The sequence below is a fragment of the Eretmochelys imbricata genome, chromosome 7 (assembly GCF_965152235.1).
Source record: "Eretmochelys imbricata isolate rEreImb1 chromosome 7, rEreImb1.hap1, whole genome shotgun sequence".
In the NCBI taxonomy this organism is placed as follows: Eukaryota; Metazoa; Chordata; order Testudines; family Cheloniidae; genus Eretmochelys; species Eretmochelys imbricata.
This window is the reverse complement of record NC_135578.1, coordinates 4,520,127-4,538,049: the sequence shown is the minus strand read 5'-3', so window position 1 is coordinate 4,538,049 and position 17,923 is coordinate 4,520,127. Positions and strand designations below refer to the sequence as shown.

The following is a 17,923-nucleotide window of genomic DNA, read 5'->3' as shown; positions in this document are numbered from 1 at the left end:
GGCTAGGCAGCAGTTCTGCGGAAAAGGACCTAGGGGTGACAGTGGACGAGAAGCTGGATATGAGTCAGCAGTGTGCCCTTGTTGCCAAGAAGGCCAATGGCATTTTGGGATGTATAAGTAGGGGCATAGCGAGCAGATCGAGGGATGTGATCGTTCCCCTCTATTCGACATTGGTGAGGCCTCATCTGGAGTACTGTGTCCAGTTTTGGGCCCCACGCTACAAGAAGGATGTGGATAAATTGGAGAGAGTCCAGCGAAGGGCAACAAAAATGATTAGGGGTCTAGAACACATGACTTATGAGGAGAGGCTGAGGGAGCTGGGATTGTTTAGCCTGCAGAAGAGAAGAATGAGGGGGGATTTGATAGCTGCTTTCAACTACCTGAAAGGGGGTTCCAAAGAGGATGGCTCTAGACTGTTCTCAATGGTAGCAGATGACAGAACGAGGAGTAATGGTCTCAAGTTGCAGTGGGGGAGGTTTAGATTGGATATTACGAAAAACTTTTTCACTAAGAGGGTGGTGAAACACTGGAATGCGTTACCTAGGGAGGTGGTAGAATCTCCTTCCTTAGAGGTTTTTAAGGTCAGGCTTGACAAAGCCCTGGCTGGGATGATTTAACTGGGAATTGGTCCTGCTTCGAGCAGGGGGTTGGACTAGATGACCTTCAGGGGTCCCTTCCAACCCTGATATTCTATGATCCTATGATTCTATGAAATACTCACCAGCAACCACACACCACACAACAGAACCACTAACCCAGGAACCTATCCTTGCAACAAAGCCCGTTGCCAACTGTGCCCACATATCTATTCAGGGGACACCATCGTAGGGCCTAATCACATCAGCCACACTATCAGAGGCTCGTTCACCTGCACATCTACTAATGTGATATATGCCATCATGTGCCAGCAATGCCCCTCTGCCATGTACATTGGTCAGACTGGACAGTCTCTACGTAAAAGAATAAATGGACACAAATCAGACGTCAAGAAATATAACATTCATAAACCAGTCAGAGAACACTTCAATCTCTTTGGTCACTCGATTACTGACCTAAAAGTGGCAATTCTTCAACAAAAATACTTCAAAACCAGACTCCAACGAGAGACTGTTGAATTGGATTAATTTGCAAACTGGATACAATTAACTTAGGCTTGAATAAAGACTGGGAGTGGATGGGTCATTACACAAAGTAAAACTATTTCCCCATGTTTATTCCCCCACCCCCACCGTTCCTCATACGTTCTTGTCAACTGCTGGAAATGGCCCACCTTGATTATCACTACGAAAGGCTCTTTCCCCCCGGCTCTCCTGCTGGTAATAGCTCACCTTAAGTGATCACTCTCCTTACAGTGTGTATGATAATACCCATTGTTTCATGTTCTCTATGTATATAAATCTCCCCACTGTATTTTCCACTGAATGCATCTGATGAAGTGAGCTGTAGCTCACAAAAGCTTGTGCTCAAATAAATTTGTTAGTCTCTAAGGTGCCACAAGTCCTCCTTTTCTTTTTGCGAATACAGACTAACACGGCTGCTACTCTGAAACCTGAAAAATCTCGGTTTTTACATGCTCGGTACAGACTTCTCAGAGTTTTGCAGCTAAAATCTCTGAAGATTCCATCCTCTCTGACCAATCTTGACCTACATGTGACATGCATGTGTGACCCCCACAAAGCAAATCAGCATGCTCCAACCCAGGGACAGAAGGGAAAAACCAGATTTTCCCTGTAATTATTGTTCCCAGCTCCTGTGGGCTAGGGTGAGGCTGGGCACCTGAAATAAGCCTGGAGGAGAAAGTGCTTGATTTGAATGCAGTGGGGACAAAAGCTGGAGCAGGGGCGAGGGAAAGATTGGGAAAAGGACCCTGGTGAGACTGGGACTGGAGGCGGGGGGATGAAACCTGTGATTGAGCTTGAGGGAGGATGGAGACTGGGATCTGGTGAGGAAAATGGGGGAGGAGGGAGAAGACATTGAGATCAGGCTAGGAACTGGGGTGTGTGTGGGGGCGGAGATTGGGACTGCTGGACAAGGAAGGAAGCCAATATGGGAGGGAGGGGGCGCTGGGGAAATAGATCAGATGAGGAGCCACCATGTGTGGGGGGAGAGCTGCGATGGCTGGGCAAAGAGACTGGGACAAGGAACCATGAAGGGGATGAGGATGGAGTTGGGAGACTGAGGTTGGATATGAAGTCTGTGAGGGAAACTGGGATTGGGAGCGAGGGGGAGAAACAGGGCTGGAGGGGAACGAGTGGGGCTGGGGCAGGAGAGAGAACAGACAAGGAATTGGGAAGGGGGAAATGGAACTGGCTGGGCAAGGGGACTGGGAGGGGGATGAGAAGCCTGAGGAGGGGACTGGCTAGGTGAGGAGAATGGGATGGGGACAAGGAGCCAAGGTTGGGGAAGAAACAGGATTTGGATGAGGACAGTTTGGAGGGGATGGAGCAAAAGAGGTTGAGCCTGGGGGAAACGGGGAGAAGTGGGAGATGTATAGTGAATGAGGCAGGGGGTTGCAGGAAGGAAAAGGATGGTCTCGTGGTTAACGCACCTGAACTCTGCCTTGGAGAATTGTTTTCTATCCCTGCTTCTGCCAGAGTTCCTGTGTGATGCTACTCAAGTCACTTCAGCCAAACTTTTCACTAAATGCTTGCTCCAGTGAGTCCTCCACTGATTTGCAGAAGTGCTGCGCACTCACAGCTACAACTGAACTCAAGGGGAGCTGTGCTCTGCATGTATAAAGTGCTGTATACTGCCAAGTCCTCTGAAAAAACAGGGCCCAGGCACCTCAAATTGGGCACCCTAAATTAGTGGGACAATTTTGATCCCTCTCTCTCTCAGCCTCAGCTCCCTAACTTTAAAATGCGGTGTTATGAATATAAATTAGTTAATGTTTGCCAAGCACTCAGACGGTACAGAGATGAGCACCATGGAAAAGCCTATGAGGAAATTAAGAATTCTGTCTTCAGCGTAAGGTTTCGATAGTGCGCTTTAAATAAGGCCTAGAGTCACACATGGAACAATGAGGATAAAACAAAATACTGAAATAGCTGCTCATTAAGTGAGCACCATCCACCCTGTGCACTGAATGAGACAGGGGCTCTGGGGGGAAAAAAAGGATGCGCTCATGTGATTAAAGACTAAATCAAAATGCACACGCACACGGGGCCCCAATTAAGGTTGCACAGGCAACCTTAATTCTGGTTCTTCCTAACTTTTAAATGCTTGACTCTGCAACTTTAATAATGTTCTCTTAATGTCATTTTGTGTGTAATTATAATCAGCCTAGTGGCACTGTATCTAGCCATTATCAGTGATTCTTCCTTGAGACTAGACCAGTGGGAATTTCTAACACTTATTTTACATATTCTTGTACAGTAACTCCTCACTTAACATTGTAGTTATGTTCCTGAAAAATATGACTTTAAGTGAAATGATGCTAAGCGAATCCAATTTCCCCATAAGAATTAATGTAAATGTGGGGTTAGGTTCCAGGGAATTTTTTTTCACCAGATAAAAAACTTTATTTTATATTATATATATACACATACATACGTACACACACACAGAGTATAAGTTTTAAACAAACAGTTTAATACTGGTACACAGCAATGATGATTGTGAAGCTTGGCTGAGGTGGTGAAGTCAGAGGGTGGAAGAGGGTGGGATGTTTCCCAGGGAATGCCTTACTGCTCAATGATGAACTAGCACTCGGCTGAGGCCTCAAGGGTTAACACACTGTTGTTAATGTGGCCTCACACTCTACAAGGCAGCACGAATGGAGGGAGGGGAGACAGCATGGCAGACAGAGACACACACCCTGTGTGTGCGGAAGGGAGAGAGATGTGCATTGCCCCTTTAAGTATGCTGACCCCATTCTAAGTACATTGCCTTTAGAAAGATCAGGAAGTGGAGAAAGCAGCCGCGGCCAGCTCTCTCCGTCCTGAGCCCTGTTGCATCTCCCCCCTGCTCAAAATGGAAAAGGGGTAAGCGGGGGGCAGGAGCAGGGGAGAAGGGGAACACCCTGACATTAGTCCCCCTCTTCCCTCCTCCCCTGCATAGCAAGCAGGAGGCTCTGGAGAGCAGTTCTCCGGCACGGGGCAGGAGCAGCACATGGCCGTGGCGGGAGGGACAGCTGAACTGCCGGCACTTGGTAGCCTGCTCCGCGGCTGCTGCACAGGGAACTTAGGGGAGCTGATGGGGGGCTGCCAGCCAACCCTGGTTCCAAGCCCCCACCAGCTCGCTCCAAGGGGGCTGCTCTTCCTGCAAGTAGTGGACAAAGCAGGCGGCTGCCAAACAATGTTATAAGGGAGTATTGCACAACTTTAATCGAGCATGGTCTCTAATTGATCAGCAACCTAACAACGAAAAAAAAACCAGGACGACTTTAAGTGAGGCGTTACTGTAAATGATTCAGACCCCTGCAGTTATGCATGTAGGCGCTGGCCAGCGTAAAAGGTGTGAACTGATTCTCTCTACTCTCACCTTCCTTTCCCTGCCTCCTTCCTCCTCCTGTTTGTTACACAATGATCATGTCCTGGTCTCTCTTGCAATGAGAGCACAAGCACAGCCCAGAAAACAAAGGATGGTGCCAACGCATCCTTACAACCTGTTCTTCTTCGTTTTCATTTTCAGTTAACATATCCCACCCTTATGACCGTCTCCTCTCCAAAGTCCACTGGGTGTTTGCCTTCTTCAAAGTTGCACTTTAAAAACCAGTCCCAAGATAACCCTCCTTTTGCTTTCTACAACCCGCAGTTCTTTAATGCAGAGAACAAACAGCTTGTCAGGTGGTGTTATGGCTCAAGTTAAAACAAAAGAAAAAAACCTGTCACGCTGCTAATGGTGTTTTCTTGTTATTATGCCTGGTGGCAGGATAGATCCACAGGATAACTAACACTGTCTGCATTGCTTCCTTTTTAGTGCTGATTTATTTTTAACAGGTTATTCAACACCTTTTTGCCTTTGACAACTTTAGTGATGTGCAGCTTATTCACTCCCTATGCCTTTTTGAAGCAATCCAGTTCCTCCTTCTACTTCAGCACTGTCTTCTCTCCCCTCAGGCGCTTCTAAATCTTGGTGACCATCACTTACCTCACTTCTCTCCTCTTCCCCTTGCTGGAGGGGACATAAAAGCAGTCTCTACTTCATGTCCACTCTGGCTTACATTATGATACTTATTAATATGAAGTCAGAGGGGAAAAAAGCCAGAAATTTCCCAACTACCTGGTTAAATAAGCAGAGGTACAAACAAACAAAAAACTCCTACCAACCTCCAGATGAGCAAACAAGCAACACTGAATCTGCAAGTGATTCACTTTGTCTGTTCACAAGCCTTTGATCTTGCTGTACACTTTGATTTTCAGTACTTGGTTTGACAAGGAAGGGAACAAGATCCCCTTTTTTGTGACATTCATAGAAGGGTTTTCCAAACCAGTAAATTATCTGTACTTCTAACTTATAACTTTCTGCTGATCTGTGGAAATCTTTGGCAATCAGAACAGAGCACAGGAAAGAGCAGCAGAATGTGGCCTACCGTCACTGGCACAAGATTTGGTGGGGTCTGGAGTGGCGCCGTCTGCTCTTCATTTTTTGAGAGCAGTAAGGGGGATGAGGCAATCTCTTTTATTGGACCAGATTCTGTTGGTGAAAGATACAAGCTTTCCCGCTACACAGAGCTTTCCAACAGAAGTTGGTCCAAGACAAGATATTACCTCACCCACCTTGTCTCTCTAACATCCTGGGACCAACATGGCAACAACAACACTGCAAACGTAATATTTCTGTCTGTTTACTTCGGTGGTACATATAGTAAGACTGAAGGAAGAAGACACACATGGTGCACGTGTGTGTGCGAGTAGGGTGACCAGATAACAAGGGTGAAAAATCGGGAGGTAATAGGCACCTATATAAGACAAAGGCCCAAATATCGGGACTAACCCTATAAAATCGTGATATCTGGTCACCCGATGTGCGAGGGACAATGCTGAACATCAAAGAAGCTACTCCCTTCAAGAGATATAATATCTTGAGAGGATTGACACCAGCGGAGGAGGAAGAGCCTTGTGTAACGTGAAAGGTCGTCTCTTTCATCCATGGAAGCTGGCCCAGTAAAAGATATTACTTCACCGCCTTGTCTCACGAAATGAGAAAATCAGAAACACATGAGGTGGCAAATCAATACTTCTGTGGAATAGCTCCATGTTACGTTAGGTGTCCCTCAGGTCTCTAGCTGGAGTATCAGGGAGGCAGGAGAAAGCTTGATCATTGATTGTAATGGTAATCTTCTGCAAAATACAGGCCTCAGTATCAGTGCCCCTTGGACTTCCAAGAGTGGGCACGCACTTTCTGTCTGAGAACAGAGGGCCTCAGTACTCATGCTGGAGGGAGCAGCTACTGTCTAGCCTCTGCGCTTCTGCGTCACGTACAACAGTATCAGGAGTCGGGGCAAAGAGAGACGCTTATTGGGAACAATAAAATAGAGGTGGAAGAGTGGATGGTTCTGTAGACTGGGAATGATATTTTGGCAGGGTCACTGATCATTCACATGCTGCCCAGGTCACAGTGATGACCACCATGTCTTGACGTATGCTTTAACTTCAACCAATTCCTCGTGGAGATCACAAAAACGACCGGCACAACTGGCACTGACCTTGGCTGTCCGTCTCTGCAGAGACGCTAAGCACTGAATGGACACAGAAAAAGGGGGCCAAGAGCCAAGCCTGAAAACAAGTTGGCAGATCAGCATCAGGAAGCTTGCACTGCTGCCGCCTCCCGCTACGTCCCATCTGCGGAGAGAGGGCTCCACTCTCGAAGCCTGTTGGTCTAGCAGGAGCACCACCAGACACAGGCCCATGCACATGGTGTATTTTGTACCAGATGAGAAAAGAAAAAAGGGTGGGCAAGAACAACATGTGCCTCTCTGGAGGGCAAGAGCGGCAACCCTTGGCAAGGCAGAAAACTGGAAGCAGAGCCAACGTCAGCAACAGGCATCTGACAGCTCTGAGAAAAGCGGCCTCTTCGTTCTCGTGCCTATGCACTGCTTTGCAAGGGGGCACCCTGGAATTTGGACTCCTCCACAGCCTGTGACATGAGGCAGGAAGACATGAAGCAAACCTGAAAGCACTGGCGTTTGTCTACCACACTGTTAGGGTGTTTGGCACATCACTAGTTTTCCTTCCAGCTTAGGGACTTCATATGGTTCTTCTTGTAAAATTAAGCTTATTATGACATTAAGATTCTAGGAAATTATGCCTGGAGATGAAGGAAATAAAGCAGATTCTGAGCACTGACTAAGCCTGTATTGATTTTTATGTGTACGTATCTCTATCATCATGACTAAGCCGGTGACACTGTGAAGGGCACAATTATTTATGTTCCATCAATTTAGTGAGTAATTCAAATCCCTGACAAAAATCTCAAGCTCAAATTGCTTCCACAGGAAGTATTTCTGACATTTTAAATGTTCACTCACCCCTGGAGGGGCACTTAAAACTAAGAACTTTCCAGGAAAGAATGGAAAAACCATATGTATTGGTTTTGTATAACACATATTGGCATGTAGAACAGCACAATTATTTCGTACGAAATGGTTTTTCTTTACTGCTCCTTGCACAATGGGGTCCTCACCCAGGATTGGAGCTCCTGACCAAGGTGCTACTATAATGCAAACAAATACATAAAAAGCATCACTATTGTTAGGTGAGTTTTTCTATCAAAACAGCATGATAATTAGCTAGTTTACATCACTATTTGCCAAATATTCTTGTTTTAATGGAGGGGAAGGTGGAAGAAAACAAACAGCCAAAGATGCAGTAGAGGCTCAGACCCTCCACAAAGTCCCACATTGATACCTCAGGATCCCTAGAATTTGCGGGTGGATCCCATGGGGGTGGAAGAATCTCCACTGGGGGATCCTGGTAGAGTTCTCCTTCTCCTTAGTCTCCTTCTGAGAGTTTTTCTGCAGAATGAGCCAGCCCAGAGTATGTGGGGGACAGGCAGAGGAATATGGAAGATACCACCACCAGCAGTAACTTTTGGAAACATTTCTAAAAATGGATTTTTTATTTATTGATTTATTTATAATACATGGCACACGTAGAGTAAGCAAGAACATGGTATAAAGACTACCTTGGGATGAATATAACTAACTCATGAGCAACATGGCCATCCCAAAGTTAAGGATCACACACTCTCTATTATTATCTTATACATATGTACGTGCACACACATGCCCTCAGGTGTTACTGTGATAGCGGTAGCTAGACAGCTGGAGTCCACAAATGGCAAAGACATTCAAGTTCCTCGTTTTGCCCATTTCCATCTTCTTTTTTTGGTATTGGTTGTATTCATTGGTGTGCTCTTCTCTCCTCTCCCTGCCCCACGAGCAAACTGTCCAAACTCCACAAGAGTTTCCATTTAACCAACATACAACTCAGCTGGAGTCAGAGTTAAACAGGGCGTAACTGATGACAAACAGTGCCCCCCTTTAAGATACAACCCCTGGGGATTCTGTATTTACTTCAGTTATAAAAATGTGTCCACATAAGGCTGTAGGTAAATTATACCGAGTAAAGCAATGACAGCACTTACAGTAGAACTGAAGCCGTTATGTGTACCACTATTCTACACAGAACCAAAATAGTGAAAGAAAAGAAAGAAAGAAAAAGAAAGAGCTATCAGTATTTAATCTATTTTTTAAAAACAATTTAGTAACCTGCCCCCCCTCCTTGCAAGAAAGCCTTTCTCCCACTAAAAAGTAAGGCTTTAAGTAGCCAAAACAGGAAGGAAAACAAGATTTTCCTCTATTTTTTTTCTTTGTGCTTTTTAAAGGAAGCAAGTTATTAAAATATATCAACCTATTTCCTCCCCTTGAAATGTTAGTAGTCTTCTGTGCATTGTGAGTGAAACAAAAACAAACATCTTTTATCCACCCAGCTTCTGCTGTGACTAGGCAACTCCAAGAATATCATTTTGTGGCCACGGAATCACAAGCTAGGGACCAGGTCACATTATACCAGACTAATTTTGGGGGGAACGGGTTACTCTTACTAGACACCAGCATGATTATACGCTAGCAGTTTTTGCAGCAGCAGTTTGGGGGGAGAAGGGGTAGTGGGAAAGGAACAGGATGGATTAAACACTATCCACCTTTGCCGGGGGAAAGAGAGAGCAGGTGGGATACAAACCTAAAAAAGATTTTGGTTCAAGTAAATGGCAGCATGACTTCACAGTCAAATTATCTAAGGCTGGAGAATGCTAACTGCCCAACTCATCCCTGGTGTTTTTTTTTTGGTTTTTTGGCAGCCTGTTTTGTAACTCAGTGGGAACTGGATAACAACATCTATTTCAGCTCAGTGTGGAGTTTTTATTTCACAGTAGAACACGGCAATTTATATATGGCAAAAACCAATGGAAAATTCTCTCAATGAAGGATTTTGTGGTATGTTATCATTTAACCCCTATTTTTCACTTGCACTAGATTTATTGGTGTGCACAGCTGCAATGTTAAATAACTTTGAAAGCAGAGCAATTAATCCAAAATCCTATTTGTTTTAATCTAACACTGTCAACTAGTTTTAGGTTTCTAGTCAAGAGAAAAAAAATGTTTGTTAAGCTCTATGGCACCAGCTAATGTCTAAAGACAAACCTCTGAAAAGGTGCAAAAATGTTTTATTGCAGTAGTATAGACAGAGCAGAGATTTATTATAGCACCTAACGGCATTTCTGCAGATGCCTTTTGAATCATAATGAGATTATTAAAACTTTAGAAATCATTATATTAAAACTTGACAAGGGGATGCTGGAAGTGGAGAATCTTGATGTCATTGCTAATGACGCATTACTAATGATAAGGTTTCAGGATAATTCCTCAGTAAAACTAGTTATAAAAATATAAAAAATATATTAATATTTATTTCAGTACCTTCTATAAGTTCAAGGATAATAGGTTTATATGCATCAGAACAGCTGAATGATTATATTTATGCAAGCATTAGAAAGATGTTCATCGGCTGCAAAGTTTAATTAATTTTCACAGATAGTTAATTTTCTGTTTCATTATCAGCTCCCTAAATTTGAAAGACAAATAATTTGTAAACAAATAGAAACTTCAGAGGAGTATTTTTAGACCAAATGTAAGATAAATAGCAGGCATGAAACATCTGCACTGCATTTGAAGTACTAATATGAATGATATATTGTACTAAGTTTTGATTTATAACTTGCACATTCTAAAGCACTGATTGAAAAGAAACAAATTGTTTACTGTTAACCCACACCCGTTTTCAGGTAACAAATGAGTCTGATATGTACCAATCAAATAATGGCTTTAATGCCCTTAAACTTCAGTGAATGAAGAATGTAATCTCAATATGTCCTTTGAAGGGTGACCCGATCCCTTAAGGACAATATTCTAGCCCCTCTACCCTTCCAGCAAAAAAAAGTTTAAGTAGCTACTTACCATGATGTACGACACCCTTCAACCCATGGATAATAGGATCCAGTGCTGGATTGTCCCTCTGACTGACCTACATATAAAGGATACATGATTGGTTAAATCTATTCTGGCATCAGACAGAACAGTCTCAGTTTAATCTTTTAAAGAGGGGAAAAAAAGATGTTATCTAGCAAGCTGCTTAGTCCTCACATTTACAATGGCTCCTCAACAAATGCTGAAGATATATGGTATAATAAAATAATGCGACGAAGGCTAAATCAAAAGAGAGAAAGTCTTCAGAATACATTAAAACATTAGAAATGTTAAAGCTCCTGCAAAGCCTAAAAATGAACAGCTGATTTCTCTCCACTAATTTCTTACCTAAGTAGTAAAGTTACCGTAGAACAGTCCGCTACTCACTGAAAATCACCAGATCCTCAGTGGCTGTAAGTCAACATGGCTCCATGGATGTCAACAGAGCTGCACCAATTTACACCAGAAAAGGATCTAGCCCTTTGTGGTTTTTTTATTTATATTTTTTAAAATAACTTACTTAAAGGCCCTTTGGAAGAAGGAGGGATAAAGATCACATCAGGCAGAGTCCAGACAATAGCCTCTGAAATTTGATAATGCAATGCTATTCTCCTGGGGCAAAAATGTCCGTAGTATTCTTCTGTGCAGAGATAAACCACCTCCTCGGCAGAGATGATCTAGCCACAATCCAGAGAGGGGAGTAAAACCAGCAGACACAGGGACATTAAACCTTCCTTCCTCACCTTCAGTTCAAACCTTCCAAATTAAGGCTCCAGGATGGCAAATGATAAAATACAGGTAGGAACTGATCAGGAACAGTCAAATGAAAAAGAGTCCCATTCAATTACATCATGTAATAGCAGACAGCTAAAAAGTGACAAGTTTTTAAAAGTGCTTGTATGCCAGTGCTAGAAGTCTAAATAAGAAGATGGGTGAACTAGAGTGTCACCTATTATATCAATATCCTCATTTAATATGAATCACAGAAACTTCGTGGAATGAGGATAATCGATGGGACACAGGAATACCAGGGTACAAAATATATTGGAAGGACTGAACAGGTCGTGCTGGTGGGGGAGTGGCACTCGATGTGAAAGAAAGTATAGAAGCAAAGAAGTAAAAATCTTAAGTGAACCAAACTGTACCATAGAATCTCTATGGATAGAAATTCCATGCTCTAATAACAAGAATATAGCAGTAGGGATCTATTACCGACCCCCTGACCAGGATGCTGATAGCGACTGTGAAATGCTCAGAGAGATTAGAGAGGCTATTAAAATAAAAAACTCAGTAATAATGGGGGATTTCAACTATCCCCATATTGACTGGGTACATGTCACCTCAAGCTGGGATGCAGAGATAACATTTCTTGACACCTTAAATGACTGCTTGTTGGAGCAGCTGGTTCTGGGACCCACCAGAGGAGAGGCCATTCTTGATTTGGAGCAATTCTAAGTGGAGCACAGGATCTTGTCCAAGAGGTGACTATAGCTGGATCGCTTGGCAATAGTGACCATAATATAATTAAATTTAACATCTCTGTGGTGGGGAAAACATCACAGCAGCACAACACTGTAGCATTTAATTTCAGAAAGGGGAACTACACAAAAATGAGGAGGTTAGTGACATAGACATTAAAAGGTACAATGCCAAAAGCTGCATGGAGACTTTTTAAAGACACCATAATAGAGGCTCAACTTAAATGTACACCCCAAATTAAAAAACATAATAAAGAACCAAAAAAGTGACACCGTGGCTAAACAACAAGTAAAAGAAACAGTGAGAGGCAAAAAGGCATCCTTTAAAAAGTGGAAGTTAAATCCTAGTGAGGAAAACAGAAAGGAGCATAAACTCTGGCAAATGAAGTGCAAAAATATAATGAGGAAGGCCAAAAAAGAATCTGAAGAACAGCTGGCCAAAGACTCAAAAAGTAATGGCAACATTTTTTAAAGCACATCAGAAGCAGGAAGCTGCTAAACCACCTGTGGGGCCAATTGAGTGGGGCCAGTGGACGATTGAGATGCGAAAGGAGCACTCAAGAACGATAAGGCCATTGCAGAGAAACTAAATTAATTCTTTGCATCGGTCTTCACAGAGGAGGATGTGAAGGAGATTCCCCAAACCTGAGCCATTCTTGTTAGGTGACAAATCTGAGGAACTGTCCCAGATTGAGGTGTCATTAGAGGAGGTTTTGAAACAATTGATGAATTAAACAGTAATAAGTCACCAGGACAAGATGGAATTCATCCAAGAGTCCTGAAGGAACTCAAATGTGAAACTGCAGAACTACTAACTGTAGTCTGTAACCTATCATTTAAATCAGCTTCTGGACCAAATGACTGGAAGATAGCGAATGTGATGCCAATTTTTAAAAAGGGCTCCAGAGGTGATCGTGGAAATTACAGGCCAATAAGCCTGACTTCTGTACCGGGCAAACTGGTTGAAACTATAATAAAGAACAACATTGTCAGACATACAGATGAACATAATTTGCTGGGGAAGAGTTAACATGGTTTTTGTAAAGGGGAATCACGCCTCACCAATCTACTAGAATTCTTTGAAGGGGTCAACAAGCATGTGGACAAGGGAGAATCCAGTGGATATAGTGTATTTAGATTTTCAGAAAGCCTTTGGCAAGGTCCCTCACCAAAGACTCTTAAGCAAAGTAAGCTGTCATGGGATAAGAGGGGAGGTCCTCTCATGGATTGGTAACTTGTCAAAAGATAGGAAACAAAAGGTAGGTATAAATGGTCAATTTTCAGAATGGAGAGAGGTAAATAGCGGTGTGCCCCATAGGTCTGTACTGGGACTAGACCTATTCAACATATTCATAAATGATCTGGAAAAAGGGGTAAACAGTGAGGTGGAAAAATTTGCAGATGATACAAAACTATTTAAGATAGTTAAGCCCCAGGCAGACTGCAAAGAGCTACAAAAAGATCTCTCAAAACTGGGTGACTGGGCAACAAAATGGCAGATAAAATTTAATGTTGATAAATGCAAAATAATGCACATTGGAAAACAATTCCAACTATACATATAAAATGATGGGGTCCAAATTAGCTGTTATCACTCAAGAAAGAGTCATTGTGGATAGTTCTCTGAAAACATCCACTCATTGTGCAGCGGCAGTCAAAAAAGTGAACAGAATGTTGGGAATCATTAAGAAAGGGATAGATAATAACACAGAAAATATCATATTGCCTCTAGATAAATGCATGGTACGCCCACATCTTGAATACTGCATGCAGATGTGGTCGGTCCATCTCAAAAAGGGTTCAGAAAAGGGCAACAAAAATTATTAGGGGTATGGAACGGCTTCCGTATGAGGAGAGATTAATAAGACTAGGACTTTTGAGCTTGGAAAAGAGATGACTGAGGGGGGATATGACTGAGGTCTATAAAATCACGACTGGTGTAGAGAAAGTAAATAAGGAAGTACTATTTACTCCTTCTCATAACACAAGAACTAGGGGGTCACCAAATGAAATTAATAAGCAGCAGGTTTAAAATAAACAAAAGGAAGTATTTTTTCATACAGCGCACAGTCAACCTGTGGAACTCTTTGCCAGAGGATATTGTGAAGGCCCTAGCCAGGCCCCACTCCCTTCCACCTCAGATCTTCCATGTCCCATGAGTCTTCACTTCACCAACCAGTGAGACCCCCGAAGCCACTGAATGCTAGAGGAGTTGGGAGGTCTTTATCTGCTTTAACAGCGGGGAAGACTCTCCCACACTCCCTATATCTTTCCTCTGGCCCGCACTCGGCCTCTCAGTACAACAGAGCGAGGCAGGTAGGGGGAGGAGGCAGCCAGCCCTGGTTGTCTGGTGCTTGTTCAGCTAACCTGCCTCCTGGCCTTCAGCCACAGCACACTCATAGGAAGCAGCCATAGGAGTTCAAAATGAATGTATGGGTGGGAACGACAGAAAGGCAACCTCAGCCTATGCTAGCAGCAGCTCAAGTGGAGGAGGCAACGGCCAACCCGTGCCGTCAGCCTTTGATGTTCAAATACTGAATAGTTTAACTGTCCCAGGCTTAAGCAACCTGTTTCCACACAACCTGCTCTGGGTCTGCAGTTTCCCAAGGACTAGATACAGCCTGCATTGAAGAAACCGTGAACCTTGTCAGACAGTTCAGGGACTCCATGCAAATCAACCCTCTTTGGTAAAGCTGGGCTAATTCACAGGAATTCACACCTAATTCACAGGAAAAGGCACTACCTCCTTGTCCAACGTTTGTGGGGCTGAAAGACCTAATTCTAACTCCCACCAAAGTAATGCCAAGTCCTGCCACCTGAACAATAACCCCAAAGCTGTGACCTAGTGAAAGAAGCAAACCACAGTTAATTTAACCATGTGCATATTCTAAGAAATTCATGCCCATACAACCCAACCTTCTCAATTGCTTCACACTCACACAACTCAACCAACTGTGATTACCTGACGTGCAATGTGGTAATTCAGGGCAACTGCATCTGTATTCCCCCTCTATGGTCCAGCCAGGGCACCCACTCTCAACTTCTAGCTCCCCAGCAGTTGCGTGTCTGGGTGGAGACTCGTGTGCCTCTCCCTTCTGATCACAGCATTTTCAGGCACAGTTCCCTGCCTTCACTATGTCATTCCCAGCAAAGACAGACTGCCCAAGGACACCTGCTTGCTTCCTCTTCAGAGAGGTTTAACAGATATAATTGTTTCATTTATAAGTACCACAAAGTTCTTTCGATGCAAGCCTATTTCTTCTGAAGGTAAAAAGCACTACAGAGAAAACATATTTAAAACAATGAAATAACCTACATGCATGCTAATAGGTTTACCAGAGTTAACCCCAGCCCAAACATGGATTCTGGCAGGAATAGTCCTTCAAACTCCCACCCAAGTGGGAATCCTTGTGGTCACTAGTTTATCACAGCCTCAGCACAGAACTAGCAAACTCAAAACAGGTTTATAAACACCCTTTCTACAGTTCTGGGGTCTTTGAGCTGGAGCTTCCAGGAGCAGGATATTAGTAGAAAATGGGTTTTCTTCCCCAGGGCCTAGCTTCCAAAAGGGTGGATTTAAAGTGGATTATTTGCATACTATTTCCAGCTATTTCCTAGGAAATCCACTTCGCACGTATTGTTCCAAAAAGCTCTCTGAAGTTCCTAATACCTTCCAGAGGGTGTATTAGTCAGTTTCCTAGAGAAGTTACATATAATTCCACAATAACCAATCCACAATTGTATTTTTAACACAATGAACCCCAAAGGCATTACACCTAATTCAATAAGGTTTAACTTAATTCAATAAAGTTCATTCAGGATATTGCAGGAAATTGTCAGTCAGTCACACGCCAGACACAACCTTGCGCACTAAAGCCAGCTGAAGGTGACTCCACTCATGTCTGGGAAGGAAGGTGACAGCTGCAGCAGCAGGACTAGCAGAAAGAGGCCTGCTTCAGCTCATCACCACCTTGTGTGGGCTACATTAACCACACACTTGCCAATTCCAGCCCCATCGAGACGCTTGGAGATTGCCCAATAGCAGCTCCTTATCAGGAGAAGCCGGACAGTTGTCAGCAGCCAGCCCTGGCCAGCATTAGAACATGGCGGGCCCCCATAGCCCCAGCCCTCAATCTGGTACAAACTAAGATACATGCACCCCTTTTGTTTTTTGAACAGTCCGACTTATAAACCAGCCTTTTGTCACAGCCCCAGATGCACCACAGCAGACACTCCAGGACAGCGAAGGGCCAGACGCCCAACGAAAGCCTGAATGACTCTCACCCCTCTGAGTCACAGTTGACAGTTACACATTTCCCATCTACCGAAATCCCCACTTGCTCTGCATGTTATCTGCCATTTAATTGTCCGCTTTAACCACTCCTGCCACTTCATTGCTTTCCTGTTGTTGCCCATCTTGCTGCTATTTAGCTAACCGAGCCGTTGTTTAATTCATTTCTACAATTAATGGACGTTATTTAATCTAGCGGTCGAAGAATATTCACTACTGCATTTACATTATGGGATTAGCTCATGGCTGCCATACTTTTAGCCACTCCACCTTTAAAGGGGTAGAGTTAAAAAAACCCAACAATTCCACAACTTACAAATAGTGTATCAGGCATGCCCCCTGGTTACCTCTGTCAAATTGTGTGGCTTTAATATTCATGTTGCTGTCTTTTTTAAAAAAGTGTTTTTCTTATGGCTGCTGTGTGAGGCCTAATTAAGAAAAGGAGAAAGTAACTCAAGAGGACACATTGAGAATGCACAAAATGATACCGGAGGCATAAAGTAACATCAGACAGATAAAGTATATAGAAACAAATAAACAAAAAACAAAACAAAAATAAAAAGAGGGAGCATTTCTTCGCCATGCTAATAATCTCAGGTGCTTCTTATAATAGTGGTAAGTAAAACATTCTCAGACACAAGTGTGGTTTTTAAAGTTGTACCTGTTTCCTCCCAGAGTGAGAAAGGAAGGATGACGCAGTGGTTAGAGCACTACCCAGCACCTGGGAGACACAGGTTCGTTCCTCCTTTGACACAGTCTTCCTTCAAGGCCTTGGGCAAATCACTTAGCCTCTCTGTGCCTCAATTCCCCATCTGTAAAATGGGGGTGATAGCAAGGCCCTACCATCCAGGAGTGTTGTAAGGAGAATTTAAAGATTGTGTGATAATATGGTAAGGGGAAGGCATGTTAGAGAGATAAGTCTCTTAAACAGTCTCCCCAGTTTGTGGAAGTCTTTTACACAATAAAAGGATGAAAAACATTTTTTAAAAATACTAAAATATCAATGTAAAAATCACAAACATTGGCAGTAGAACTCAAGGCAAGTCTAGTATGAGTGCTGCAAGTTGCAAGTATACAACAGTCACAAGTCAGGCCTGCAGGTTTTGCACTGCTTCTGAAAATCAGCAAGTAAACAGTTTAAAAATACAGGACTGTGCAGAGGTATGCTATAGGGTCCTTCCTATCTATTTAGATTTCTCCAAACCCCATCATTGCTGCCACTAAAATCACATTTAAAAAAAAAAATGTGAAACTAGTGATTTAGTTTGTGACTCAAAGAAAACAGAGGTGCCTGGCCCTGGACTTGGGCCTTGCTTTACTAACTGGTAGTTTAACTGTAAACCGTGCAGACTTTTATTTTGTTTGCTTTGTTTTTATTTCTGGTGACAGCTGCAATTGGTTTGAAAAGAGGAAACAGATGGAAAGAATCCTGAAGGTAAAAAACTTCCAGATGGGATTTTCTATCAAAGTAGATCAATTTTAGACCTTCCAACCTTGACAGTGTCCCTTTCATCGGCTGAGGTGCAGCAGACCTAGTATAGATCCAGCTAAGTAAGCATTTTGAAAGTGTCTTCTGAAAATGTGTGATGCTCTGCAATAAAATTAAATGGGGACTCAGGCTCTGTTCAGGGAAAAAGGCATCGGTGCATTGGTAATCACATTTTCTGTTCATCTGTATAATGCAGG

The 17,923-nt window shown here is 43.2% G+C and overlaps 1 protein-coding gene across 3 annotated transcripts in view; it reads right to left on the bottom strand.

Annotated features, from left to right (window-relative positions):
* Positions 1–17,923, bottom strand: part of PTPRG (protein tyrosine phosphatase receptor type G) — a 621,190-nt gene that overhangs the window by 161,771 nt on the left and 441,496 nt on the right. For all 3 annotated transcript variants that reach the window (XM_077822059.1, XM_077822061.1, XM_077822060.1), the window contains exon 6: positions 10,460–10,526. In XM_077822059.1, coding sequence (XP_077678185.1) covers positions 10,460–10,526 — 67 coding nt within the window. The remainder of the gene's footprint in view (positions 1–10,459; positions 10,527–17,923) is intronic.